Below are 27940 nucleotides of genomic sequence, written 5' to 3'. Positions count from 1 at the left end.
AGAAGTTGCTGGACAGCGTGTCTCTGTCCATGAAGACGCTGCAGTTACACGGCTGGATTCTCAATATACCAAGTCCCAGCTAGTCCCTACAACGCGTCTGACCTTTTTGGGCCTGATTCTAGACACGGACCAGAAAAAGGTTTTTCTTCCGATCGAAAAGGTTCAGGAGCTCATAGCCCTGGTCAGGGCCCTATTAAAACCAAAGAAGGTTTCAGTGCATCATTGCACGCGGGTCCTGGGGAAGATGGTGGCTTCATACGAGGCCATCCCTTTCGGCAGGTTCCATGCGAGGACTTTTCAATGGGACCTCTTGGACAAGTGGTCCGGGTCCCATTTACAAATGCATCGAAGGATCATCCTGTCTCCCAGGACCAGGGTATCTCTCCTGTGGTGGCTGCACAGTGCTCACCTACTAGAGGGTCGCAGGTTCGGCATTCAGGACTGGGTCCTGGTGACTACGGACGCAAGCCTCCGAGGCTGGGGAGCAGTCACACTGGGAAGAAATTTCCAAGGTCTCTGGTCAAATCTAGAGACTTGTCTCCACATCAACGTCCTGGAGTTGAGGGCCATATACAACGCCCTGCGTCAAGCGGAGAAATTGCTTCGGGGAAAACCGGTTCTGATTCAGTCAGACAATATCACGGCAGTGGCTCATATAAACAGCCAAGGCGGAACAAGGAGCAGAGTGGCCATGGCGGAAGCGACCAGGATCCTACGCTGGGCGGAAGGCCATGTAAGCGCGCTGTCAGCAGTGTTCATCCCGGGGGTGGACAACTGGGAGGCGGACTTCCTCAGCAGGCACGACCTGCATCCGGGACTTCATCAAGAAGTCTTCGCACAGATCACGGATCGGTGGGGACTGCCTCAAATAGACATGATGGCATCCCGTCTCAACAAAAAGCTAAGGCGGTATTGCGCCAGGTCAAGGGACCCTCAGGCGGTAGCGGTAGACGCTCTGGTGACACCTTCGGTGTTCAGATCGGTCTATGTGTTTCCTCCTCTTCCTCTCATACCCAAAGTGTTGAGAATAATAAGAATAAGCAGGGTCAGAACAATCCTCATTGTTCCAGATTGGCCACGGAGGACTTGGTATCCGGAGCTGCAAGAGTTGCTCACAGAAGATCCGTGGCCTCTTCCTCTAAGGCAGGACCTGCTGCGGCAGGGGCCCTGTCTGTTCCAAGACTTACCGCAGCTGCGTTTGACGGCATGGCGGTTGAACGCCGGATCCTAGCGGAAAAAGGGATTCCGGAGGAGTTCATTCCTACCCTGATCAAGGCTAGAAAAGACGTGACGTTAAAACATTATCACCGTATATGGCGAAAATATGTTTTTTGGTGTGAGGCCAGAGCTGCTCCTACGGAGGAGTTCCATTTGGGCCGTCTGCTTCACTTCCTTCAAACAGGAGTGACTTTGGGCCTAAAATTAGGGTCCATAAAGGTCCAAATTTCGGCCTTATCCATTTTCTTTCAAAGAGAATTAGCCTCTCTTCCTAAAGTACAGACTTTTGTGAAGGGGGTGCTGCATATTCAGCCTCCCTTTGTGCCTCCGGTGGCGCCTTGGGATCTTAACGTGGTGTTACGTTTCCTCAAGTCACCTTGGTTTGAACCACTCAAAACTGTGGAGTTGAAATACCTCACGTGGAAAGTGGTCATGTTGTTGGCGTTAGCTTCGGCTAGACGTGTTTCAGAATTGGCGGCTTTATCACATAAAAGCCCATACTTGGTTTTTCACGTGGATAGGGCAGAGTTGAGGACTCGTCCTCAATTTCTGCCAAAAGTGGTCTCATCTTTTCATATGAACCAACCTATTGTCATGCCTGTGGCTACACAGGACTTGGAGGATTCTGAGTCCCTGGATGTGGTCAGGGCTTTGAAGATTTATGTGACCAGAACGGCTAGAATCAGGAAGACTGAAGCTCTGTTTGTTCTGTATGCGGCCAACAAGGTTGGCGCTCCTGCTTCAAAGCAGACTATTGCTCGCTGGATCTGTAACACGATTCAGCAGGCGCATTCTACGGTAGGATTGCCGTTACCAAAATCGGTTAAGGCCCATTCCACTAGGAAAGTGGGCTCTTCTTGGGCGGCTGCCCGAGGGGTCTCTGCGTTACAGTTGTGCCGAGCAGCTACTTGGTCGGGGTCTAACACCTTTGCAAAGTTCTATAAGTTTGATACCCTGGCTGAGGAGGACCTCCTGTTTGCTCAATCGGTGCTGCAGAGTCATCCGCACTCTCCAGCCCGTTTGGGAGCTTTGGTATAATCCCCATGGTCCTTACGGAGTCCCAGCATCCTCAAGGACGTTAGAGAAAATAAGATTTTACTTACCGGTAAATCTATTTCTCGTAGTCCGTAGAGGATGCTGGGCGCCCGTCCCAAGTGCGGACTTCTTCTGCAAGACTTGTATATAGTTATTGCTTACTTAAGGGTTATGTTATAGTTTGTCGGTTGAACCGAGGCTATGTTGTTGTTGTTCATACTGTTAACTGGGTAGTTTATCACAAGTTATATGGTGTGATTGGTGTGGCTGGTAGGGATCTCGCCCTTAGATTTACAAAAATCCTTCCTCGTACTGTCCATCTCCTCTGGGCACAGTTTCCCTAACTGAGGTCTGGAGGAGGGGCATAGAGGGAGGAGCCAGTGCACACCCAGAATCCAATGCATTCTTAAAGTGCCCTATCTCCTGCGAAGCCCGTCTATTCCCCATGGTCCTTACGGAGTCCCAGCATCCTCTACGGACTACGAGAAATAGATTTACCGGTAAGTAAAATCTTATTTCTCTAACGTCCTAGTGGATGCTGGGAACTCCGTAAGGACCATGGGGAATAGCGGGCTCCGAAGGAGGCTGGGCACTCTAGAAAGATCTTAGACTACCTGGTGTGCACTGGCTCCTCCCACTATGACCCTCCTCCAAGCCTCAGTTAGATTTCGTGCCCGGCCGAGGTTGGATGCACACTAGGGGCTCTCCTGAGCTCTTAGAAAGTTATAGTCTTAGAATTTGTTATTTTCAGTGAGACCTGCTGGCAACAGGCTCACTGCAGCGAGGGACTAAGGGGAGAAGAAGCGAACTCGCCTGCTTGCAGCCGGATTGGGCTTCTTAGGCTACTGGACACCATTAGCTCCAGAGGGATCGACCGCAGGCCCAGCCTTGATGTTCGGTCCCGGAGCCGCGCCGCCGTCCCCCTTACAGAGCCAGAAGCAAGAAGATGGTCCGGAAAATCGGCGGCATGAAGACTCTGTCTTCACCAAGGTAGCGCACAGCACTGCAGCTGTGCGCCATTGCTCCTCTCACACACTTCACACTCCGGTCACTGAGGGTGCAGGGCGCTGGGGGGGGCGCCCTGAGGCAGCAATAAAAACACCTTGGCTGGCTAAAATACCTCAATATATGGCCCCAGGGGCTATATATGAGGTAAATACCCCTGCCAGAATTCCATAAAAAACGGGAGAATAGGCCGCGAAAAAGGGGCGGAGCCTATCTCCTCAGCACACTGGCGCCATTTTTCTCTCACAGCTCGGCTGGAGGGAAGCTCCCTGGCTCTTCCCTGCACAGTAAGAGGGAAAAGAGAGGGGGGGGCATTAAATTTGGCACTGTATACAGTATATTATATAAAAGCTATTAGGGACATAACTCAGTTAGTCCCTGTATATATATAGCGCTCTGGTGTGTGCTGGCATACTCTTACTCTGTCCCCCCAAAGGGCTTTTGTGGGTCCTGTCCTCGTTTAGAGCATTCCCTGTGTGTCTGCGGTGTGTCGGTACGGCTGTGTCGACATGTTGAATGAGGAGGCTTATATGGTGACAGAACAGAGGCCGATATATGTGATGTCGCCCCCTGTGGGGCCGACACCAGAGTGGATGGATAGGTGAAAGGTATTAACCGACAGTGTCAACTCCTTGCATAAAAGGGTGGATGACGTAACAGCTGTGGGACAGCCGGCTTCGCAGCCCGCGCCTGCCCAGGCGTCTCAAAGGCCATCAGGGGCTCAAAAACGCCCGCTCTCTCAGATGGCAGACACAGATGGCGACACGGAGTCTGACTCCAGTGTCGACAAGGTGGAGACATATACACAATCCACTAGGAACATCCGTGACGTGATCCCGGCAATAAAAAATGTGTTATACATTTCTGACTTTAACCCAAGCACCTCTAAAAATGGGTTTTAGGTTTGGGGAGAAAAAACAGGCAGTGTTTTGTTTCCCCCATCAGATGAATAAATGAAGTGTGTGAAAGCGTGGGTTCCCCCGTTAAGAAACTGGTAATTTATAAAAAGTTACTGATGGCGTACCCTTTCCCGCCAGGTGGATAAGTTACGCTGGGAGATATCCCCTAGGGTGGATAAGGCGCTCACACGTTTGTCAAAAAAGGTGGCACTGCCGTCTTAGGATACGGCCACTTTAATAGGTACCTGTTGATAAAAAACAGGAGGCTATCCTGAAGTCTGTATTTACACACTCAGGTACTAGACTGAGACCTGCAGATAGTGCTGCTGCAGCGTGGTCGGTGACCCTGTCAAACAGGGATACTAGTTGGCAAACATAAAAACATATTAAAGACGTCGTCTTATATATGGGGGATGCACAGAGGGATATTTTGCCGGCTGGCATCCAAAATAAATGTAATGTCCATTCTGTCAGGAGGGTATTAGAGACCTGTCACTGGACAGGTGATGCTGACTTAAAAAGCGCATAGAGAGCCTTATAAGGGTGAGGAATTATTTGGGGATGGTCTCTGGGACCTCGTATCCACAGCAACTGCTGGGAAGAAATAATTTTACCTCAGGTTTCCTCACAGACAAAGGTACAGTCCTTTCGGCTTCAGAAAAGCAAGCGGGTCAAATGGCGCTTCCTTTCTGTACAGAGACAAGGGTAGAGGGAAAAAAGCTGCACCAGTCAGCCTGTTCCCAGAATCAAGATTCTTCCCCCGCCTCCTGTGAGGCCACACCATGACGCGGGTGCTCCACAGGTGTAGCCAGGTACGGTGGGGGGCCGTCTCAAAAAATTTCAGCAATTAGTGGGCTCGCTCACAGGTGGATCCCTGTTTCTTTCAAGTAGTATTTCAGGGGTACAAGCTGGAATTAGAGATGTCTCCCCCCAGCCGTTTCCTAAAATATGCCTTGCTGACAACTCCCTCAGGCAGGGAGGCTGTGCTAGAGGCAATTAATAAGCGGTATTCCCAGCAGGTAATACTCAAGGTGCCCCTACTTCAACAAGGACGGGGTTACTATTCCACACGGGTTGGGGTACCGAAACCGCATGGTTCGGTGTGACCCATTTTATATTTAAAATCCTTGAACACAAAAATTCAAGTTCAAGATGGAATCACTCAGGGCGGTTATTCCAAGCCTGGACGAGGGGGATTACATGGTATCCTGGGACATCAAGGATGCTTACCTGCATGTCCCCATTTACCATCCTCGCCAGGAGTACCTCAGATTTGTGGTACAGGATTACCATTACCAAGTCCAGACACTGCCGTTTGGACTGTACATGGCACCGAGGGTGTTTTATCAAGGTAATGGCCGAAATGTTGATACTCCTTCAAAAAAAGGGAGTTGTAATTATCCCGTACTTGGACAATCTCGTTATAAGGGCGAAGTCCAAGGAGCAGTTGGTAGTCGGGGTAGCACTATTTTGGAAAGTGCTACAACAGCATGGTTGGATTCTAAACAGTCCAAAGTCACAGCTGGTTCCTATGACACGTCTACTGTTCCTGGGGATGGTTCTGGACATAAACCAGAAATAGTGTTTCTCCCGGAGGAGAAAGCCAAGGAGTTGTCATCTCTAGTCAGAGACCTCCTGAAGCCAAAATAGGCAGCGGTGCATCATTGCACGCGAGTCCTGGGAAAAATGGTAGCTTCCTACGAAGCAATCCCATTAGGCAGGTTCCATACAAGAACTTTTCAGAGGGACCTGTTGGACAAGTGGTCCGGATCGCATCTTCCGATGCATAGGCTGATAACCCTGTCTCCAAGGACCAGGGTATCTCTACTGTGGTGGCTGCAGAGTGCCCATCTTCAAGAGGGCCGCAGGTTCGGCATACAGGACTAGGTCCTAGTGACCATGGATTCCAGCCTTTGAGGCTGGGAGGCAGTCACACAGGGAAGAAATTTCCAGGGACTTTGGTCAAGTCAGGTTATTTCCCTACACATAAATATTCTGGACCTGAGGGCCATTTACAATGCCCTGAGGCCGGCAAGGCCTCTGCTTCAAAACCAGCCGGTACTGATCCAATCAGACAACATCACGGCAGTCGCCCATGTAAACCAACAGGGCAGCACAAGAAGCAGGATGGCGATGGCAGAAGCCACAAGGATTCTCCGATAGGCGGAAAATCATGTGTTAGCACTGTCAGCAGTGTTCATTCCCGGAGTGGACAACTGGGAAGCAGATCTTCTCAACAGACACGACCTCCACCCGGGAGAATGGGGACTTCCTCCAGAAGTCTTCCAATAGGATTGTACACCATTGGGAAAGGCCACAGGTGGACATGATGGCGTCCCGCCTCAACAAAAAGCTATAAAAGATATTGCACCAGGTCAAGGGACCCTCAGGCGATAGCTATGGACGCTCTGGTAACACCGTGGGTGTACCAGTCGGTTTATGTGTTCTCCCCTCTGCCTCTCATACCAAAGGTACTGAGAATAATAAGAAGGCGAGGAGTAAGAACGATACTCGTGGATGGCCAAGAAGAGCTTGGTACCCAGAACTTCAAGAATTTATATCAGAGGACCCATGGCCTCTGCCACTCAGACAGGACCTGCGGCAGCAGGGGCCCTGTCTGTTCCAAGACTTACCGCAGCTGCGTTTGTCGGCATGGCGGTTGAACGCCGGATCCTGAAGGAAAAGGGCATTCCGGAGGAAGTCATTCCTACGCTTACTAAAGCCAGGAAAGAGGTTACAGCAACTCATTATCACCGCATATGGCGAAAATATGTTGCATGGTGTGAGGCCGAAAGGGCCCCAACAGAGGAATTTCAACTAGGTCGATTTCTGCATTTCCTGCAAGCAGGAGTGACTATGGGCCTTAAATTGGGTTCCATTAAGGTACAGATCTCGGCTCTGTCGATTTTCTTTCAAAAAGAACTAGCTTCAGTACCTGAAGTTCAGACATTTATAAAAGGAGTGCTGCAGAGTCAGCCCCCGTTTGTGCCTCCTGTGGCACCTTGGGATCTCAACGTGGTGTTGAGTTTCTTAAAATCACATTGGTTTGAACCACTAAAAACCGTGGATCTGAAATATCTCACGTGGAAGGTGGTTATGTTATTGGCCTTGGCTTCTGCCAGGCGAGTATCAAAGTTGGCGGCTTTGTCTTGTAAAAGCCCTTATTTGATTTTCCATATGGATAGGGCAGAATTGAGGACTCGTCCCCAGTTTCTCCCAAAGGTGGTGTCAGCGTTTCACCTGAACCAGCCTATTGTGGTGCCTAGGCTACTAGGGACTTGGAGGACTCCAAGTTGCTAGACGTTGTCAGGGCACTGAAAATATGTTTCCAGAACGGCTAGAGTCAGAAAATCTGACTCGCTGTTTATCCTATATGCACCTAACAAGCTGGGTGCTCCTGCTTCTAAGCAGACTATTGCTCGTTGGATTTGTAGTACAATTCAGCTTGCACATACTGTGGCAGGCCTGCCACAGCCAAAATCTGTCAATGCCCATTCCACAAGGAAGGTGGGCTCATCTTGGGCGGCTGCCCGAGAGGTCTCGGCTTTACAACTTTGCCGAGCAGCTACTTGGTCAGGGGCAAACACGTTTGCAAAATTCTACAAATTTGATACCCTGGCTGAGGAGGACCTGGAGTTCTCTCATTCAGTGCTGCAGAGTCATCCGCACTCTCCCGCCCGTTTGGGAGCTTTGGTATAATCCCCATGGTCCTTACGGAGTTCCCAGCATCCACTAGGACGTTAGAGAAAATAAGAATTTACTCACCGGTAATTCTATTTCTCGTAGTCCGTAGTGGATGCTGGGCGCCCATCCCAAGTGCGGTTTATCTGCAATACTTGTACATAGTTATGGTTAACTAAATCGGGTTATTGTTGAGCCATCTGTTGAGAGGCTCTATTGTTTCATACTGTTAACTGTGTTTCATATCACGAGTTGTACGGTGTGATTGGTGTGGCTGGTATGAGTCTTACCCGGGATTCAAAATCCTTCCTTATTGTGTACGCTCGTCCGGGCACAGTACCTAACTGAGGCTTGGAGGAGGGTCATAGTGGGAGGAGCCAGTGCACACCAGGTAGTCTAAGATCTTTCTAGAGTGCCCAGCCTCCTTCGGAGCCCGCTATTCCCCATGGTCCTTACGGAGTTCCCAGCATCCACTACGGACTACGAGAAATAGAATTACCGGTGAGTAAATTCTTATTTTTTTTACGTGCGATTTTGGCGCACTATGGGGGTCATTCCGAGTTGTTCGCTCGTTATTTTTTTCTCGCAACGGAGCGATTAGTCGCTAATGCGCATGCGCAATGTCCGCAGTGCGACTGCGCCAAGTAAATTTGCTATGCAGTTAGGAATTTTACTCACGGCATTACAAGGTTTTTTCTTCGTTCTGGTGATCGTAATGTGATTGACAGGAAGTGGGTGTTTCTGGGCGGAAACTGGCCGTTTTATGGGTGTGTGTGAAAAAACGCTACCGTTTCTGGGAAAAACGCGGGAGTGGCTGGAGAAACGGAGGAGTGTCTGGGCGAACGCTGGGTGTGTTTGTGACGTCAAACCAGGAACGATACTGACTGAACTGATCGCAGATGCCGAGTAAGTGTGGGGCTACTCAGAAACTGCTAAGAAGTGTCTATTCGCAATTCTGCTAATCTTTCGTTCGCAATTTTGATAAGCTAAGATTCACTCCCAGTAGGCGGCGGCTTAGCGTGTGCAAAGCTGCTAAAAGCAGCTGGCGAGCGAACAACTCGGAATGACCCCCATGGTTTTGCCCAACTGCTAACAAAGTTCCTGTTGCGATCAACTCAGAATTACCCCCTATATCCCTATTTTAAGTATGGGGAAAGGGCGGTGAGAGGCACCAATTCTCTTTCCGGCACATAAATGTCTAGTGACGGCTCTGCAGGAGGAGAAGCAGTTGGCAGCATGTTACATTTGAAAAGAATTCCCTTTGGTGCCAGGTACCTGTATGTCTGTTGTCCCCAGCTGCTGGGAACAGGAACCTGATAACTTCCTCAATGCAAATAAAGTGGAAAAATAAGGTTTGCGTCGCTAAAGGTACAACCAAATTGATTTCCACAGCCAACATGGACGTAATTAGATAATGCTTATTTTATTTGAGCATTAGGTGGTAATGTACGAACTGTGCACAAAAGCACTAACATCGATACTTGCAATTCATCAAAACATGCACTACATATAACACTGGTGACTGTAATATAAGGGGCTCGAATAAGCGAAATACAGTTTCTCTATAAAAACACTTGCACTGTGCTGAACTGATAGCATTGTTGCATAACGCCGGACTTCAGGCCTTAGGACCACGCTCTGTATGTGTCTACTGCCTAGCGCCCTCTGCAGTGTATAATAGGAGGTGCGCTTAGTCATTAGTCCTGTGCTGCGCTGCTGTCTTCCCTGCGTGCTGAGCATCGACTTCCCCGGACTGTGTCCCTGCATTCCAGTCGAATGTTGTGCTACAGCAAACTATCTGTGCGAGAAAGGTGGAAACTTACAAAGCCGTTATGGGATAAACGTAGGTCAGTGTTCCACCACTCCCTTTTATCTCCCGCAGTATGGCTTATTTTTTACAAGTACAGTCTCGTTATCTAAAAGCCACACCTCGTAACCCTGCATTGTATAATGATATTGTTCCATGGCGAGGCTGTGTAAAGAGCCAGCTGTTTCTGTGTGACATATGAAGTGATACCGTGAGGTAAATGTGGTCTGGATGTACTGTGCCAGCCAAGCTTCACTTCCAATCAGAACCCTCCTTCCTTCCCCGAACCCATGTGTCACATGAGGGGTGCAGAAGTTGAAGCTGTACAGTTGCCTGGACGCCCCGGGTGGCTGTACAGGGTTCGGTATGATTTACCGACGGACGCAATACTGACATCATAATCCTGACAGCCATTGACCTACAGTCAAAATACCGACACTGTCATAATACAGACATTCGTTATGCCGACATGTCATAATACCGACATGAGTTTTTCTGGGGGGGGGGGGTCGTGTCAAGGTCGACATGGACACCGTGTAAGTGTTCCGCGTCCCCTCGCATGGCTCGCTACCCTCGGCACACTATTGTATTCCCCCTCCAGGGCCACTGGGATGGTAAAGTATGAACAAGTCTGTTTTGGGGCAAATATTCCTTAAAAACGTATGCCGGCATTTCAAATGTTGGTATTCTGACTACTGTATGTCAGCATTTTGAACATGTTGGCACATTGAATGTTGATGTTTTGACCGTGTCGGTATTGTGACTGTCGATCAATGGCTGTTGGGATTATGACCATTGGTATTGTGTTTGTTAAATCAACTGCTACCCGATCCCGGCGCCGGTATGCTGAGCGCAGAGATCCCGAGAGCCGGTATATTGAGTGCCACCCCTTTGTAGGCTTATATGGCTATAATATGCTTTATTCTGTTTAATGCCTGTTGGCTGTGATCTGCCATACACACAAATGTTTAAATACTTGATATTTTAGCTTTAGTGACCTTGTGAGATTATGGGCTAGATGCATCATTGTTTGGAAAGTGACAAAATGCAGAGTGAAAAAGTACCAGCCAATCAGCTGCTTACTACCATTTTTGAAACACAGCCTGTAACATGGCAGTTAGGAGCTGATTGGTTGGTACTTTTTCACTCTCCATTTTATCACTTTCCAAGCGATGATGCATCTAGCCCTTTGTTTCTCCATCAATACACGGAATAATCTTTCCCTTTTGTTCTTTGTTCCCTTTTTAGAGTCTCGTCGTTGCCGTGAGTTACTTCTTCTTCCTTTTTTCTTCTTATTTTTCATCATACTGAGTATTGTTGTCGGGATTTGGCTATTGTATCGGAAACACGCCAGGTATGGTGAACAGCAGTAATATGTTGTAGAATATCTCCAATTCACTTCATTTGGATCCAGTTTTGAAATGAGTGTGACTGAACCTAGTGTTTGTTACCGTGCTTTTCTCTTAAAGGGGTCCTTGAGGTAAACGCTACAATAACAATATTCTGGATGCAAGCAGCACCGGCCAGTAAGCAAAACAGAGCGTATATACACAGGGACATTATATACGAGTTATAGGCCCTACACACTGGCCGATTTTATGAAAGATATGAACGATCTCGTTCAGTGTGGAGACTCCAGCGATGAACGATGCGCGTCCCTGCGCTCGTTCATCGCTGATCTCCCGTCGGCTGTGCATGCAGGCCAATATGGACGATCTCGTCCATATTTGCCTGCACTTCAATGCAGCCGCGTGACGGGGGGAGTGAAGAAACTTCACTCCCCCCGTCACTGCCCCCCCCCGCCGCCGGGTCGCTCGTCGGCCGTATCGGCCGTCGGGCACCTCGGCGGCGCATCGTCTAATGAGTAGGGCCCATTAGACAAAATAAATGCAGACGTGAAAAACATATACTGTGCTATACTGTAAGCAAGGGACCTAGTTCACAGAGAGCCTACAATATAGTAGAAAAAGGGGTGAGGTAGGGATGGCCATCAACCATCGATGGCTGTCAACTATAGATGATTTGCCACCAATGAGCATTTTGCCATCGATGGCAGAGATCCAACATCGATGGCAGAGAGACAGCAATGTTCTTTGTTTTTTACCCCAACACTGAGGCTACTGTAACTAAGCCCCAGCCCCCCCATCGCGCTACATTGTCTTCTATAACTGGTCAGCCTTAGTCCACAGCCAGGATGGGTATCATTGATGGTTTCATCTCATCACTATGTACAGAGGGCACCATTGATAGTGGTTATCACCATTTTTTTTTTATTCCGGACCACGCATCATAAGTATTATTATAATCAAGTTTACTTACAGAAACCCAAGATTCATGATATTTATAGTTCCATTATGCATATTTTTTGTTTATACATGCATACCTTTTGCTCATTTGATTATATGTGTCTTTTCCATATACACAGCGCATTCAATGTATGTACTGGGTGTTAGAACTAACATGTGAATATGTTGCATTATGTGATAACACGCTCTTACTTAAATCTGAGAACCTTTGTTTGTAATAAAAACTCTCTTCATGTTCTTATGGAAATAATGTCTGTGAGATTTCACAAATATTAGTAATGTATTTATTCCGGTTATAATGTATTCCGGTTGCTATGACAAATATGCTTTACCCGCCCCTCACTACCGGGTCACGTGACACAGGTCACGTGACGCGCTACAGATGTGGAAATGCCAGCCGCATCATCACTACTATACATTGGGATCCTTAGTAATTCACGGAGTTACCAGGGACCCCACCAACATGGGTGCGGTCATGTGGGTGGGGTCACGTGACCACAATATCCGGACTAGAGTTTGCCCATACTACACAGCGTTCTCCATATTTGCTAGGGAAAACCAATAGATTCAAAGCTACCCTGATCACATGATCGGATACGGTCATGTGATCAGTTTATAACAATAATACTACAACTTTTAAATATTAAAATCTCCTTTTCTAATACTCGATTTTATACTTCATTTATGCTATGAATTCTGGGACGATGTAATATCTCTATACATATATGTTTTTATTGTTTTTGGACGGTTTGTGTTAAGCAATTTACCTATTAGTGCAGGTGCCACTAATAACATAAATTATAAAGGGTATATAAGGGGTTTCTGACACACACTCCAATATATGCTCCTGATGAAGCTGGAAGTCCTGTAGCCAGCGAAACGCGTAGAGCCTGAATCTGTGAGCCGACACCACACCAGCGATCTTGGATTCCCGATATCCATCTTTGGCATCATTTGGACTCCATACTCCACCACCTGGATCAGCAGCTCAACCACCATTCATTTGGACTCCCCTTTGGCCATAAATGGACAATTCGTAAGGCTGACGGCACATCCAGGGATTGCTCTAACCGTTCTGGTAATATCTGTTGCTTTTCTGCTGACTATTATCATTTGGAGGAGGTCCTAGCCTATGGGGATTTATCTATAGGAGCCTATTTGGTGGATCGGCTGAGATTCGATCTTTCCAATTTGTTGGCAGTATCAATCTTAATCAATTGGTGGCACTGTCCATATTCTAATAGTTTTATTCACATGTATTCCCTTTTATATACTCTTTTGAATGTATATGGATAAATAGTTTATTTTATATTATAACAAACCGTCCAGATTGTTTCAACTTTTACAGCCTGCGCTGGTTCCCGTATTGTTATCGATAGTGGTTAGCCCTTCAATGGCCATCCCTTGAGACGAGGGGCACTAGTATGTCTCAGGGCCCGATTCTGAGCTGCAAACACTGCCGATGTCGGACGCAGTTTTTTTCCCACCGCTCATGTATCTAAGTCGCACCGCGCATGCAGTCCAGTTGAATCAATACTGCGACTCTGTGCCCAAGATATTTGCAAACTGCACATGCGTTGTAGAAAGTATTGCCAGACTGTGCGTGCGTCGGGATGGAGAGTGAAAGAGCGGCACTGGGGACAGATGGGTGACGGCGATGCCAGGTCAGAGTCTGCAGCTGGACATGACCAGAGAGTGGGTGAACGCTTTTGTTGCATCTTGGGTAAGATGAATGACAAATTCTAGCAATGGTGAAGGGTACAGGACTGTGACAGTACAGTGGTGATCGAAAGTTTGGGCACTCCAGGCAAAAATTCATTTTAATGTGCAAAAAGAAGCCAAGAAAAGATGGAAAAATCTCCAAGAGGTATCAAATTACAGATTAGACATTTTTATTACATGTCAAAAAAGTTTGATTTTATTTCCATCATTTACACTATCAAAATAACAGAAAACAAAAAAATGGCATCTGCAAAAGTTTGGGCACCCTGCAGAGTTAATACCTTGTGCTGCCCTCTTTGGACAGCTGAGACCTGGCAGTGTCATGGATTGTTCTCAATCTTCGTCTGGAAAGAACAGGTGATGTCAATCTCAAAGGTTTTAAAAGCCCAGACTCATCTGACCTTGCTCCAACAATCAGCACCATGGGTTCCTCTAACCAGTTGTGTAGAACACTGAAACAGAATAGTTGACGCTCACAAAGCAGGAGAAGGCTATAAGTAGATAGCAAAGCGTTATCTGTTTGGAATGTAATTAAGAAATGGCAGTTATCAGGAACAGTGGAAGTTAAAGCAAGATCTGGAAGACCAAGAAAAATATCAGACAGAACAGCTTGCAGGATTGTGAGAAAAGCAAATAAAAATCCACGTTTGACTGCACGATCCCTCCAGGAATATCTGGCAGACACTGGAGTTGTGGTACACTATTCCACTATAAAGAGATACTTGTACAAATATGGTCTTCATGGAAGAGTCATCAGAAGAAAACCTCTTCTACGTCCTCACCACAAAAATCAGCGTTTGAAGTTTGCAAATGAAAATATAGACAAGTCTGATGCATTTTGGAATAAAGATCTGTGGGCCGATGAGGTTAAAATATAACTTTTCTCTGACGTCCTAGTGGATGCTGGGAACTCCGTAAGGACCATGGGGAATAGCGGGCTCCGAAGGAGGCTGGGCACTCTAGAAAGATTTATGACTACCTGGTGTGCACTGGCTCCTCCCACTATGACCCTCCTCCAAGCCTTAGTTAGATTTTGTGCCCGGCCGAGGTTGGATGCACACTAGGGGCTCTCCTGAGCCTTTAGAGAGAAAGTATAGAAATTAGGTTTTTTATGTTCAGTGAGACCTGCTGGCAACAGGCTCACTGCAGCGAGGGACTAAGGGGAGAAGAAGCGAACCTGCCTGCTTGCAGCCAGCTTGGGCTTCTTAGGCTACTGGACACCATTAGCTCCAGAGGGATCGACCGCAGGCCCAGTCCTTGGTGTTCGGTCCCGGAGCCGCGCCACCGTCCTCCTTACAGAGCCAGAAGCAAGAAGAGGTCCGGAAAATCGGCGGCAGAAGACATCAGTCTTCACCAAGGTAGCGCACAGCACTGCAGCTGTGCGCCATTGCTCCTCACACACACTTCACACTCCGGTCACTGAGGGTGCAGGGCGCTGGGGGGGGGGGCGCCCTGAGAAGCAATAATAACACCTTGGCTGGCAAAAATACCACAATATATAGTCCCAGAGGCTATATATGTGGAAAATACCCCTGCCAGAATATAGGAAAAAGCGGGAGAATAGTCCGCGGAAAAGGGGCGGAGCTATCTCCCTCAGCACACTGGCGCCATTTCTCCCTCACAGCTCCGCTGGAAGGAAGCTCCATGGCTCTCCCCTGCAGTCTACACTACAGAAAAGGGTAAAAAAGAGAGGGGGGGCACTAAATTTAAGGCGCAGTATACAGATATAAAAAGCAGCTATAGGGGACATAACTCAGTTAGTCCCTGCATTATATAGCGCTCTGGTGTGTGCTGGCATACTCTCACTCTGTCCCCCCAAAGGGCTTTTGTGGGTCCTGTCCTCTGTTAGAGCATTCCCTGTGTGTGTGCGGTGTGTCGGTACGGCTGTGTCGACATGTTTGATGAGGATAATGATGTGGAGACGGAGCAGATGCCTTTAGGAGGGATGTCACCCCCTGCGGGGCAGACACCTGAGTGGATGAGCTTATGGAAAGAAATGAGTGCACGTATAGACTCTTTACATAAGAAATTTGACGACATGCCAAATGTGGGACAGCCGACTTCTCAGCTCGTGCCTGTCCAGGCGTCTCAAAGGTCATCAGGGGCTCTGAAACGCCCGCTACCTCAGACCGCAGACGCAGATGTCGACACGGATACTGACACCAGTGTCGACGACGATGAGTCTAACCTGATGCCCACTAAGGCCATTCACTGCATGATTGAGGCAATGAAAGAGGTGTTACACATTTCTGATATAAATACAGGTACCACTAAAAAGGGTATTATGTTTGGGGAGAAAAAACTACCCGTAGTTTTTCCCTCATCAGATGAATTAAATGAAGTGTGTGAAGAAGCGTGGGCTTTCCCTGATAAAAAATTGGTAATTCCTAAGAAGGTACTAATGGCGTTCCCTTTCCCGCCAGAGGATAGGTCACGTTGGGAAACACCCCCTAGGGTGGATAAAGCGCTCACACGTTTGTCTAAAAAGGTGGCACTACCGTCTCCGGATACGGCCGCCCTCAAGGAACCTGCTGATAGAAAGCAGGAGGCGATCCTGAAGTCTGTATATACACACACAGGCATTATACTTAGGCCAGCTATTGCGTCAGCTTGGATGTGCAGTGCTGCCGCTGCGTGGTCAGATAAACTGTCAGAAAATATTGACACACTAGACAGAGACACGATCCTGCTAACCATAGACCATATCAAAGACTCAGTCTTATATATGAGAGATGCACAGAGGGAAATCTGCCGGCTGGCATCAAAAGTAAGTGCATTGTCCATTTCTGCTAGGAGACAGGAGATGCAGATTCAAAAAGGCACATGGAAGTTTTGCCTTATAAGGGTGAGGAATTATTTGGGGATGGTCTCTCGGACCTAGTTTCCACAGCGACGTCTGGGAAGTCAGCATTTTTACCCCATGTCCCCTCACAGCCTAAGAAGGCGCCGTTTTATCAGGTTCAGTCCTTTCGGACCCAGAAAAACAAGCGTGGAAAAGGCGGGTCTTTTCTGTCCAGAGGCAGAGGTAGGGGAAAAAGGCTGCAACAAACAGCAGGTTCCCAGGAGCAAAAGTCCTCCCCCGCTTCTTCTTCCAAGTCCGCCGCATGACGGTGGGGCTCCACAGGCGGAGCCAGGTACGGTGGGGGGCCGCCTCAAGAATTTCAGCGATCAGTGGGCTCGCTCACAGGTGGATCCCTGGATGCTTCAAATAGTATCTCAAGGGTACAAACTGGAATTCGAGGCGTCTCCACCCCACCGGTTCCTAAAATCTGCCTTGCCGATTGCTCCCTCAGACAGGGAGGCGGTGCTAGCGGCAATTCACAAGCTGTATTCCCAGCAGGTGATAATTAAGGTACCCCTACTTCAACAAGGCCGGGGTTACTATTCCACACTATTTGTGGTACCGAAACCGGACGGTTCGGTGAGACCCATTCTAAATTTGAAATCCTTGAACACATTTATAAAAAAATTCAAGTTCAAGATGGAATCGCTCAGGGCGGTTATTGCAAGCCTGGACGAGGGGGATTACATGGTATCCCTGGACATCAAGGATGCTTACTTGCATGTCCCCATTTACCATCCTCACCAGGAGTACCTCAGATTTGTGGTACAGGATTGCCATTACCAATTCCAGACGCTGCCGTTTGGACTGTCCACGGCACCGAGGGTATTTACCAAGGTTATGGCGGAAATGATGATACTCCTTCGAAAAAAGGGAGTTTTAATTATCCCGTACTTGGACGATCTCCTAATAAAGGCGAGGTCCAAGGAACAGTTGTTGGTGGGAGTAGCACTATCTCAGGAAGTGCTGCACCAGCACGGCTGGATTCTGAATATCCCAAAGTCACAGCTGGTTCCGACGACACGTCTACTGTTCCTGGGTATGATTCTGGATACAGTCCAGAAAAAAGTGTTTCTCCCGGAGGAGAAAGCCAGGGAGTTGTCATCTCTAGTCAGAGACCTCCTGAAACCAAAACAGGTATCGGTGCATCACTGCACGCGGGTCCTGGGAAAGATGGTAGCTTCTTACGAAGCAATTCCCTTCGGCAGGTTCCATGCCAGAATCTTTCAGTGGGACCTGTTGGACAAATGGTCCGGATCGCATCTTCAGATGCATCGCTTAATAACCCTGTCTCCAAGAACCAGGGTGTCTCTACTGTGGTGGCTGCAGAGTTCCCATCTTCTAGAGGGCCGCAGGTTCGGCATACAGGACTGGGTCCTGGTGACCACGGATGCCAGCCTTCGAGGCTGGGGGGCAGTCACACGGGGAAGAAACTTCCATGGACTATGGTCGAGTCAGGAGACTTCCCTTCACATAAACATTCTGGAACTAAGGGCCATTTACAATGCCCTAAGTCAAGCAAAATCCCTGCTCCTACACCAGCCGGTGCTGATCCAGTCAGACAACATCACGGCAGTCGCCCATGTAAATCGACAGGGCGGCACAAGAAGCAGGATGGCAATGGCAGAAGCCACAAGAATTCTCCGATGGGCGGAGAATCATGTACTAGCACTGTCAGCAGTGTTCATTCCGGGAGTGGACAACTGGGAAGCAGACTTCCTCAGCAGACACGACCTCCACCCGGGAGAGTGGGGACTTCATCCAGAAGTCTTCCAGATGCTGGTAAACCGTTGGGAAAAACCACAGGTGGACATGATGGCGTCCCGCCTCAACAAAAAGTTAAAAAGATATTGCGCCAGGTCAAGGGACCCTCAGGCGATAGCTGTGGACGCTCTAGTGACACCGTGGGTGTACCAGTCGGTTTATGTGTTCCCTCCTCTGCCTCTCATACCAAAGGTATTGAGAATAATAAGAAAGCGAGGAGTAAACACATTTCTCGTGGTTCCGGATTGGCCAAGACGAGCGTGGTACCCGGAACTTCAAGAGATGATCTCAGAGGACCCATGGCCTCTGCCACTCAGACAGGACCTGCTACAGCAGGGGCCCTGTCTGTTCCAAGACTTACCGCGGCTGCGTTTGACTGCATGGCGGTTGAACGCCGGATCCTGAAGGAAAAGGGCATTCCGGAGGAAGTCATTCCTATGCTAATTAAAGCCAGGAAAGATGTAACTGCAAAGCATTATCACCGCATATGGCGGAAATATGTTGCTTGGTGCGAGGCCGGAAAGGCCCCAACAGAGGAATTTCAACTAGGTCGATTTCTGCATTTCCTGCAAGCAGGAGTGAATATGGGCCTAAAACTAGGCTCCATTAAAGTACAGATCTCGGCTCTGTCGATTTTCTTTCAAAAAGAACTAGCTTCAGTACCTGAAGTTCAGACATTTGTGAAAGGAGTGCTGCATATTCAGCCCCCGTTTGTGCCTCCCGTGGCACCTTGGGATCTCAACGTGGTGTTGAGTTTCTTAAAATCACATTGGTTTGAGCCACTAAAAACCGTGGATCTGAAATATCTCACGTGGAAAGTGGTCATGGCCATGGCTTCAGCCAGGCGAGTGTCAGTATTGGCGGCTTTATCATGTAAAAGCCCTTATCTGATTTTCCATATGGATAGGGCAGAATTGAGGACTCGTCCCCAGTTTCTCCCTAAGGTGGTGTCAGCGTTTCACCTGAACCAGCCTATTGTGGTGCCTGCGGCTACTAGGGATTTGGAGGACTCCAAGTTGCTAGACGTTGTCAGGGCCCTGAAAATATATGTTTCCAGGACGGCTGGAGTCAGAAAATCTGACTCGCTGTTTATCCTGTATGCACCCAACAAGCTGGGTGCTCCTGCTTCTAAGCAGACTATTGCTCGCTGGATTTGTAGTACAATTCAGCTTGCACATTCTGTGGCAGGCCTGCCACAGCCAAAATCTGTAAATGCCCATTCCACAAGGAAGGTGGGCTCGTCTTGGGCGGCTGCCCGAGGGGTCTCGGCTTTACAACTTTGCCGAGCTGCTACTTGGTCAGGGGCAAACACGTTTGCAAAATTTTACAAATTTGATACCCTGGCTGAGGAGGACCTGGAGTTCTCTCATTCGGTGCTGCAGAGTCACCCGCACTCTCCCGCCCGTTTGGGAGCTTTGGTATAATCCCCATGGTCCTTACGGAGTTCCCAGCATCCACTAGGACGTCAGAGAAAATAAGAATTTACTCACCGGTAATTCTATTTCTCGTAGTCCGTAGTGGATGCTGGGCGCCCATCCCAAGTGCGGATTGTCTGCAATACTTGTAAATAGTTATTGTTAACTAAAGGGTTATTGTTGAGCCATCTGTTGAGAGGCTCTGTTGTTTTCATGCTGTAAAACTGGATATAGTATCACGAGTTGTACGGTGTGATGGGTGTGGCTGGTATGAGTCTTACCCGGGATTCAAAATCCTTCCTTATTATGTCAGCTCGTCCGGGCACAGTGTCCTAACTGAGGCTTGGAGGAGGGTCATAGTGGGAGGAGCCAGTGCACACCAGGTAGTCATAAATCTTTCTAGAGTGCCCAGCCTCCTTCGGAGCCCGCTATTCCCCATGGTCCTTACGGAGTTCCCAGCATCCACTACGGACTACGAGAAATAGAATTACCGGTGAGTAAATTCTTATTTTTAGCCGGAATAAGCAAAGGTACGTTTGGAGAAGGAAGGGCACAGAATTTAATGAAAAGAACCTCTGTCCAACTGTTAAGCATGGGGGTGGATCAATCATGCTTTGGGGTTGCATTGCAGCCAGTGGCACAGGGATCATTTCACGAGTAGAAGGAAAAATGGATTCAATAAGATTCCAGCAAATTTTGGACCCTAACTTGATGCCATCTGTGAAAAAGCTGAAGTTAAATAGAGGCTGGCTTCTACAAATGGATAATGATCCTAAACACACCTCAAAATCCACGGTGGATTACATCAAGAGGCGTAAACTGAAGGTTTTGCCATGGCCTTCACAATCTCCTGACCTCAACATAATTGAAAATCTATAGATAGACCTTAAAAGAGCAGTGCGTCACAGACAGCCCAAGAATCTCAAAGAACTGGAAGACTTTTGTAAGGAAGAATGGGCGAAGATACCTCAAACAAGAATTGAAAGACTGTTGGCTGGCTACAAAAACCGTTTACAAGCTGTGATACTTGCCAAAGGGGGCAGTACAAGGTATTAACTCTGCAGGGTGCCCAAACTTTTGGAGACGCCATTTTCTCTAACGTCCTAGTGGATGCTGGGAACTCCATAAGGACCATGGGGAATAGACGGGCTCCGCAGGAGACTGGGCACTCTAAGAAAGATTTAGGACTACCTGGTGTGCACTGGCTCCTCCCCCTATGACCCTCCTCCAAGCCTCAGTTAGATTTCTGTGCCCGGCCGAGCTGGATGTACACTAGGGGCTCTCCTGAGCTCCTAGAAAGAAAGTTTTTTATTTTCAGTGAGACCTGCTGGCAACAGGCTCACTGCATCGAGGGACTAAGGGGAGAAGAAGCGAACCTACCTAAGTGGTGGTAGCTTGGGCTTCTTTGGCTACTGGACACCATTAGCTCCAGAGGGATCGAACACAGGACCCGACCTCGTCGTCCGTTCCCGGAGCCGCGCCGCCGTCCCCCTTACAGAGCCAGAAGCAAGAAGGTGGTCCAGAAAATCGGCGGCTGAAGACTTCTGTCTTCTCCAAGGTAGCGCACAGCACTGCAGCTGTGCGCCATTGCTCCTCATGCACACCACACACTGCGGTCACTGATGGGTGCAGGGCGCTGGGGGGGGGGGGCGCCCTGAGCAGCAATATTAACACCTTGGCTGTCAAACTAACACCATATATAGCCCCAGGGGCTTTATAGGTGTATATTAACCCCTGCCAGATATATTAAAATAGCGGGAGAAAGCCCGCCGAAAAAGGGGCGGGGCCTTCTCCCTCAGCACACTGGCGCCATTTTTCCCTCACAGCTCCGCTGGAAGGAAGCTCCCTGGCTCTCCCCTGCAGTCCTGCACTACAGAAAAGGGTAAAAAAGAGAGGGGGGGGGCACAAATTAGGCGCAGTATAACGTTTTTATGCAGCTATAAGGGGAAAACACACTTCTATAGGTGATATCCCTGTGATATATAGCGCTCTGGTGTGTGCTGGCATACTCTCCCTCTGTCTCCCCAAAGGGCTTTGTGGGGTCCTGTCCTCTGTAAGAGCATTCCCTGTGTGTCTGCTGTGTGTCGGTACTGCTGTGTCGACATGTATGAGGAGGAAAATGATGTGGAGGCGGAGCAAATGCCTGTGAATGTGATGTCACCCCCTGTGGGGTCGACACCTGTGTGGCTGGACTTATGGAAGGAATTGCGTGAAAGTGTCAACTCCTTTCACAAAAGGTTTGACGACATAGGACAGCCGGCTACACAGCTTGTGCCTGTCCCAGCGTCTCAAATGTCATCAGGGGCTTTAAAACGCCCGCTAACTCAGGTGACAGATGCAGACGTCGACACGTATACCGACTCCAGTGTCGACGATGAGACTAGTGTACCCTCCAATAGGTCCACCCGTTACATGATTGAGGCAATGAAAAATGTTTTACACATTTCTGATAATACCCCAGGTACCACAAAAAAGGTTATTATGTTTGGTGAGAAAAACTACCTGTAGTTTTTCCTGCATCTGAGGAATTAAATGAGGTGTGTGAGGAAGCGTGGACTTCCCCTGATAAGAAATTTATAATTTCAAAACGATTATTGTCAGCGTACCCTTTCCCGTTAGAGGATAGGTCACGTTGGGAAACACCCCCTAGGGTAGATAAGGCGCTGACACGCTTATCAAAAAAGGTGGCACTACCGTCTCCGGATACGGCCACCCTGAAGGAACCTGCTGATAGAAAGCAGGAGGCTACCCTAAAAGCTATTTACACACACACGGGCATTATATTACGACCAGCGATTGCATCAGCTTGGATGTGCAGTGCTGCTGCTGCGTGGTCAGATTCCCTGTCAGATAATATCGATACCATGGATAGGGACAATATTTTGCTGACGATTGAGCATATAAAAGATGCAGTCTTATACATGCGTGATGCACAGAGGGATATTTGCCAGCTGGCATCAAGAATAAGCGCTATGTCCATTGCCGCCAGAAGGGGGTTATGGACTCGGCAATGGGCTGGCGATGCCGACTCAAAGCGGCACATGGAGGTTTTGCCCTATAAGGGGGTGGAACTGTTTGGGGATGGTCTTTCGGACCTCGTGTCCACAGCTACTGCTGGGAAATCGACCTTTTTGCCACAGGCTGCCCCACAGCAAAAGAAAGCACCGTATTATCAGGTACAGTCCTTTCGGCCCCAGAAAAGCAAGAGAGCTAGAGGCTCATCCTTTCTGCCGAGAGGCAAAGGTAGAGGAAAAAAGCTGCAACACACAGCTAGTTCCCAAGAGCAGAAGTCCTCCCCTGCGTCCGGTAAGTCCACAGCATGACGCTGGGGCTGCTCAGGCAGACCCGGGTACGGTGGGGGCCCGTCTCAAAAATTTCAGCGCACAGTGTGCTCTCTCACAGGTGGATCCCTGGGTCCTTCAAGTAGTACTTCAGGGGTACAGGCTGGAATTCGAGACGTCTCCCCCCCGCCGTTTCCTAAAATCTGCCTTACCGGCAACTCCCTCTGCCAGGGAGGCAGTGTTGGTGGCTATTCAAAAACTGTATTCACAGCAAGTGATTGTAAAGGTACCCCTCCTTCAGCAAGGAAAGGGTTACTATTCCACAATGTTTGTGGTACCGAAACCGGATGGTTCGGTGAGACCCATCTTAAATCTAAAATCCTTGAACACTTATATCAAAAGGTTCAAGTTCAAGATGGAATCGCTCAGGGCGGTTATTGCGAGCCTGGAGGAGGGGGACTACGTGGTCTCCCTGGACATCAAGGATGCCTACCTACATGTCCCCATTTACCCTCCTCACCAGGAGTACCTCAGGTTTGTGGTACAGGACTGTCACTATCAGTTCCAGACGCTGCCGTTTGGGTTGTCCACGGCACCGAGGGTCTTTACCAAGGTAAAGGCCGAAATGATGATACTCCTTCGCAAGAAAGGAGTTTCAATTATCCCGTACTTGGACGATCTCCTGATAAAGGCGAGGTCCAAGGAACAGTTGATAGTAGGGGTAGCACTTGCTCGGGAAGTGCTACAACAGCACGGCTGGATTCTCAATATTCCAAAGTCACAGCTGGTCCCGACGACACGTCTCCTGTTCCTGGGAATGATTCTGGACACAGACCAGAAAAGAGTGTTTCTTCCAGTGGAAAAAGCCGAGGAGTTGTCATCTCTAGTCAGAGACATCCTAAAACCGGGACAGGTGTCGGTACATCAATGCACACGAGTCCTGGGAAAGATGGTAGCTTCTTAGAGGCAATTCCATTCGGAAGGTTCCACGCAAGGACTTTCCAGTGGGACCTGTTGGACAAATGGTCCGGGTCCCATCTCCAGATAAAACAGCGGATAACCCTATCGGCAAGAACCAGGGTGTCGCTGCTGTGGTGGCTGCAGAAGGCTCATCTACTAGAGGGCCGCAGATTCGGAATACAGGACTGGGTCCTGGTGACCACGGACGCCAGCCTTCGGGGCTGGGGGGCAGTCACACAGGGAAGAAATTTCCAAGGACTATGGTCAAATCAGGAGATTTCACTTCACATAAATATTCTGGAGCTAAGGGCCATTTACAATGCCCTAAATCAAGCAAGACCCCTGCTTCAGAACCGGACGGTGCTGATCCAGTCAGACAACATCACGGCGGTCGCCCATGTAAACAGACAGGACGGCACAAGAAGCAGGAGGGCAATGGCAGAAGCCACAAGGATTCTCCGATGGGCAGAGAATCATGTGTTAGCACTGACAGCAGTATTCATTCCGGGAGTGGACAACTGGGAAGCAGACTTCCTCAGCAGGCACGACTCCACCCGGGAGAATGGGGACTTCATCCAGAAGTTTTCCAAATGCTGGTCAACCGTTGGGAAAAACCACAGGTGGACATGATGGCGTCCCACCTAAACAAAAAGCTAAAAAGGTATTGCGCCAGGTCAAGGGACCCTCAGGCGATCGATGTGGACGCTCTAGTGACACCGTGGGTGTACCAGTCGGTTTATGTTTTTCCTCCTCTGCCTCTCATACCCAAGGTACTGAGAATAATAAGAAGGCGAGGAGTGAGAACTATTCTCGTGGCTCCGGATTGGCCAAGAAGGACTTGGTACCCGGAACTTCAAGAGATGCTTGCAGAGGACCCTTGGCCTCTGCCGCTCAGACAAGACCTACTGCAGCAGGGACCCTGTCTGTTCCAAGACTTACCGCGGCTGCGTTTGACGGCATGGCGGTTGAACGCCGGATCCTAAAGGAAAAAGGTATTCCGGAGGAAGTCATCCCTACCCTGATCAAAGCCAGGAAGGATGTCACCGCAAAGCATTATCACCGCATTTGGCGAAAATATGTTGCTTGGTGTGAGGCCAAAAAGGCCCCAACGGAGGAATTTCAACTGGGTCGTTTCTTACACTTCCTGCAAGCAGGAGTGACTTTGGGCCTCAAATTGGGGTCCATTAAGGTCCAGATCTCGGCCCTGTCGATTTTCTTCCAGAAAGAACTGGCTTCACTGCCTGAAGTTCAGACTTTTGTTAAAGGAGTTCTGCATATTCAGCCTCCTTTTGTGCCCCCAGTGGCACCTTGGGATCTCAATGTGTTCTTAAAATTTCTAAAATCACATTGGTTTGAGCCACTTAAGACTGTGGATTTAAAATATCTCACGTGGAAAGTGGTTATGTTGTTGGCTCTGGCTTCAGCCAGACGGGTGTCAGAATTGGCGGCTTTGTCCTGTAAAAGCCCCTATCTGATTTTCCATATGGATAGGGCAGAGTTGAGGACTCGTCCTCAGTTTCTCCCGAAGGTGGTATCAGCTTTTCACTTGAACCAACCTATTGTGGTGCCTGCGGCTACTAGGGACTTGGAGGATTCCAAGTTTCTGGACGTAGTCAGGGCCCTGAAAATTTATGTTTCCAGGACGGCTGGAGTCAGGAAAACTGACTCGCTGTTTGTTCAACAAGCTGGGGGCACCTGCTTCTAAGCAGTCTATCGCGCGCTGGATTTGTAGCACTATTCAGCTGGCGCATTCTGCGGTGGGACTACCGCAGCCTAAAAATGTAAAAGCCCATTCCACAAGGAAGGTGGGCTCATCTTGGGCGGCTGCCCGAGGGGTCTCGGCTTTACAACTTTGCCGAGCTGCTACTTGGTCAGGGGCAAACACGTTTGCGAAATTTTATAAATTTGATACCCTGGCTGAGGAGGACCTGGAGTTCTTTCATTCGGTGCTGCAGAGTCATCCGCACTCTCCCGCCCGTTTGGGAGCTTTGGTATAATCCCCATGGTCCTTACGGAGTTCCCAGCATCCATTAGGACGTTAGAGAAAATAAGAATTTACTCACCGGTAATTCTATTTCTCGTAGTCCATAGTGGATGCTGGGCGCCCATCCCAAGTGCGGATTGTCTGCATTACTTGTACATAGTTATTGTTACTAAAATCGGGTTGTTATGGCGAGCCATCTGTTCAGAGGCTCCATTGTTATCATACTGTTAACTGGGGTTCCTATCACGAGTTATATGATGTGATTGGTGTGGCTGGTATGAGTCTTACCCGGGATTCAAAATCCTTCCTTATTGTGTCAGCTCTTCCGGGCACAGTGTCCTAACTGAGGCTTGGAGGAGGGTCATAGGGAAAGGAGCCAGTGCACACCAGGTAGTCCTAAATCTTTCTTAGAGTGCCCAGTCTCCTGCGGAGCCCGTCTATTCCCCATGGTCCTTACGGAGTTCCCAGCATCCACTACGGCAGGCTTTCCCAACCACGGTCCTCAAGGCACACTAACAGTGCAGGTTTTAGCGATATCCAGGCTTCAGCACAGGTGACTTAATTAGTAGCTCAGTTATTTTGATTTAACCATCTGTGCTGCAGCCTGGATATCACTAAAACCTGCACTGTTGGTGTGCCTTGAGGACCGTGGTTGGGAATGCCTGCACTACGGACTACGAGAAATAGAATTACCGGTGAGTAAATTCTTATTTTTTGTTTTCTGTTCTTTTGAAAGTGTAAATGATGGAAATAAAATCAAACTTTTTTTGACATGTTATAAGAATGTCTAATCTGTAATTTGATGCCTTTTGGAGATTTTTCCATCTTTCCTTGACTTCTTTTTGCACATTAAAATGAATTTTTGCCTGGGGTGCCCAAACTTTCGATCCCCACTGTATATAGAGATTTAGGGCCTATTTCGGAGGCTGCTGCTTTTCGGTCAGGCGGTGTCAGATATGGAGCGGGGGCAATCCTGGGGGGTGGCCTGGAGTGAGCACAAGAAAAGTCCATCTGGTGTGTGTGTGATGGGACTGCAGCGGGTGTGCCAGTGATGGCGGCTGCAGCCACAAAGGCAGTGGCCTATTTATAGTGGGTGCAGTGTGTGCGGGGTCCAGGGATGGGCCCACACTGCACATGCTGATTCCATTTCTTCTGTCCTCACCTCTCCGGAGTCCAGCATCCACTACAGCAGCCCTGCAAAATCACCGGGAAAATGGCTGCGGCGGACATTTTTTCAGAGTTTTGCACATGCACTGTAGGGGAATTGCTGGGAAAATAGCATGGTAGACTCTAGCGCTGCTCTAGGGTCTACTAGCACCCGGTACCGTCACTCAGAGTGACACAGACTATGCTACCCAGTTGCCAGTAGTAGAAAGAGGAGGAGGTCAGATTGGAGACTGCGCACGGGCCCTTCACTGGAGGTCTTACAGCAGTCTCCACCTCTGTATTAGGGCCTGAGGCAGCATTGGGCCTAATTCAGACCTGATCATAGCAGTAAATTTGTTAGCAGATGGGCAAAACCATGTGCACTGCAGGTGGGGCAGATGAAACATGTGCAGAGAGAGTTAGATCTGGGTGGGGTGTGTTCAAACTGAAATCTAAATTGCAGTGTAAAAATAAAGCAGCCAGTATTTACCCTACACAGAAACAATATAACTAGAGATGAGCGGGTTCGGTTCCTCGGAATCCGAACCCCCCGAACTTCACCCATTTTACACGGTTCCGAGGCAGATTCGAATGTTCCCGCCTTGCTCGGTTAACCCGAGCGCGCCCGAACGTCATCATCCCGCTGTCGGATTCTTGCGAGATTCGTATTCTATATAAGGAGCCGCATGTCGCCGCCATTTTTCACTCGTGCATTGGAGATGATAGTGAGAGGACGTGGCTGGCGTTCTCTCAGTTTCTGTGTTCAGTGTGCTGCAAATATCTGTGCTCAGTGTGCTGCAAATATCTACGTTCTCTGCCTGAAAAACGCTCCATATCTGTGCTGAGTGTGCTGCAAATATCTGTGCTCAGTGTGC

General features: G+C 48.8%; 1 protein-coding gene across 1 annotated transcript in view; it reads left to right on the top strand.

Moving 5' to 3' along the window:
• LOC135050314 (nectin-1-like) overlaps nt 1-27940 on the top strand; it is a 186817-nt gene that overhangs the window by 135361 nt on the left and 23516 nt on the right. Inside the window, exon 6 of the mRNA XM_063956721.1 lies at nt 10894-10999. Coding sequence (XP_063812791.1) covers nt 10894-10999 — 106 coding nt within the window. The remainder of the gene's footprint in view (nt 1-10893; nt 11000-27940) is intronic.

Source organism: Pseudophryne corroboree, chromosome 2 (genome assembly GCF_028390025.1).
Source record: "Pseudophryne corroboree isolate aPseCor3 chromosome 2, aPseCor3.hap2, whole genome shotgun sequence".
In the NCBI taxonomy this organism is placed as follows: Eukaryota; Metazoa; Chordata; class Amphibia; order Anura; family Myobatrachidae; genus Pseudophryne; species Pseudophryne corroboree.
The sequence above is the reverse complement of the archived record's forward strand: the minus strand, read 5'-3'. Positions and strand labels throughout refer to the sequence as shown.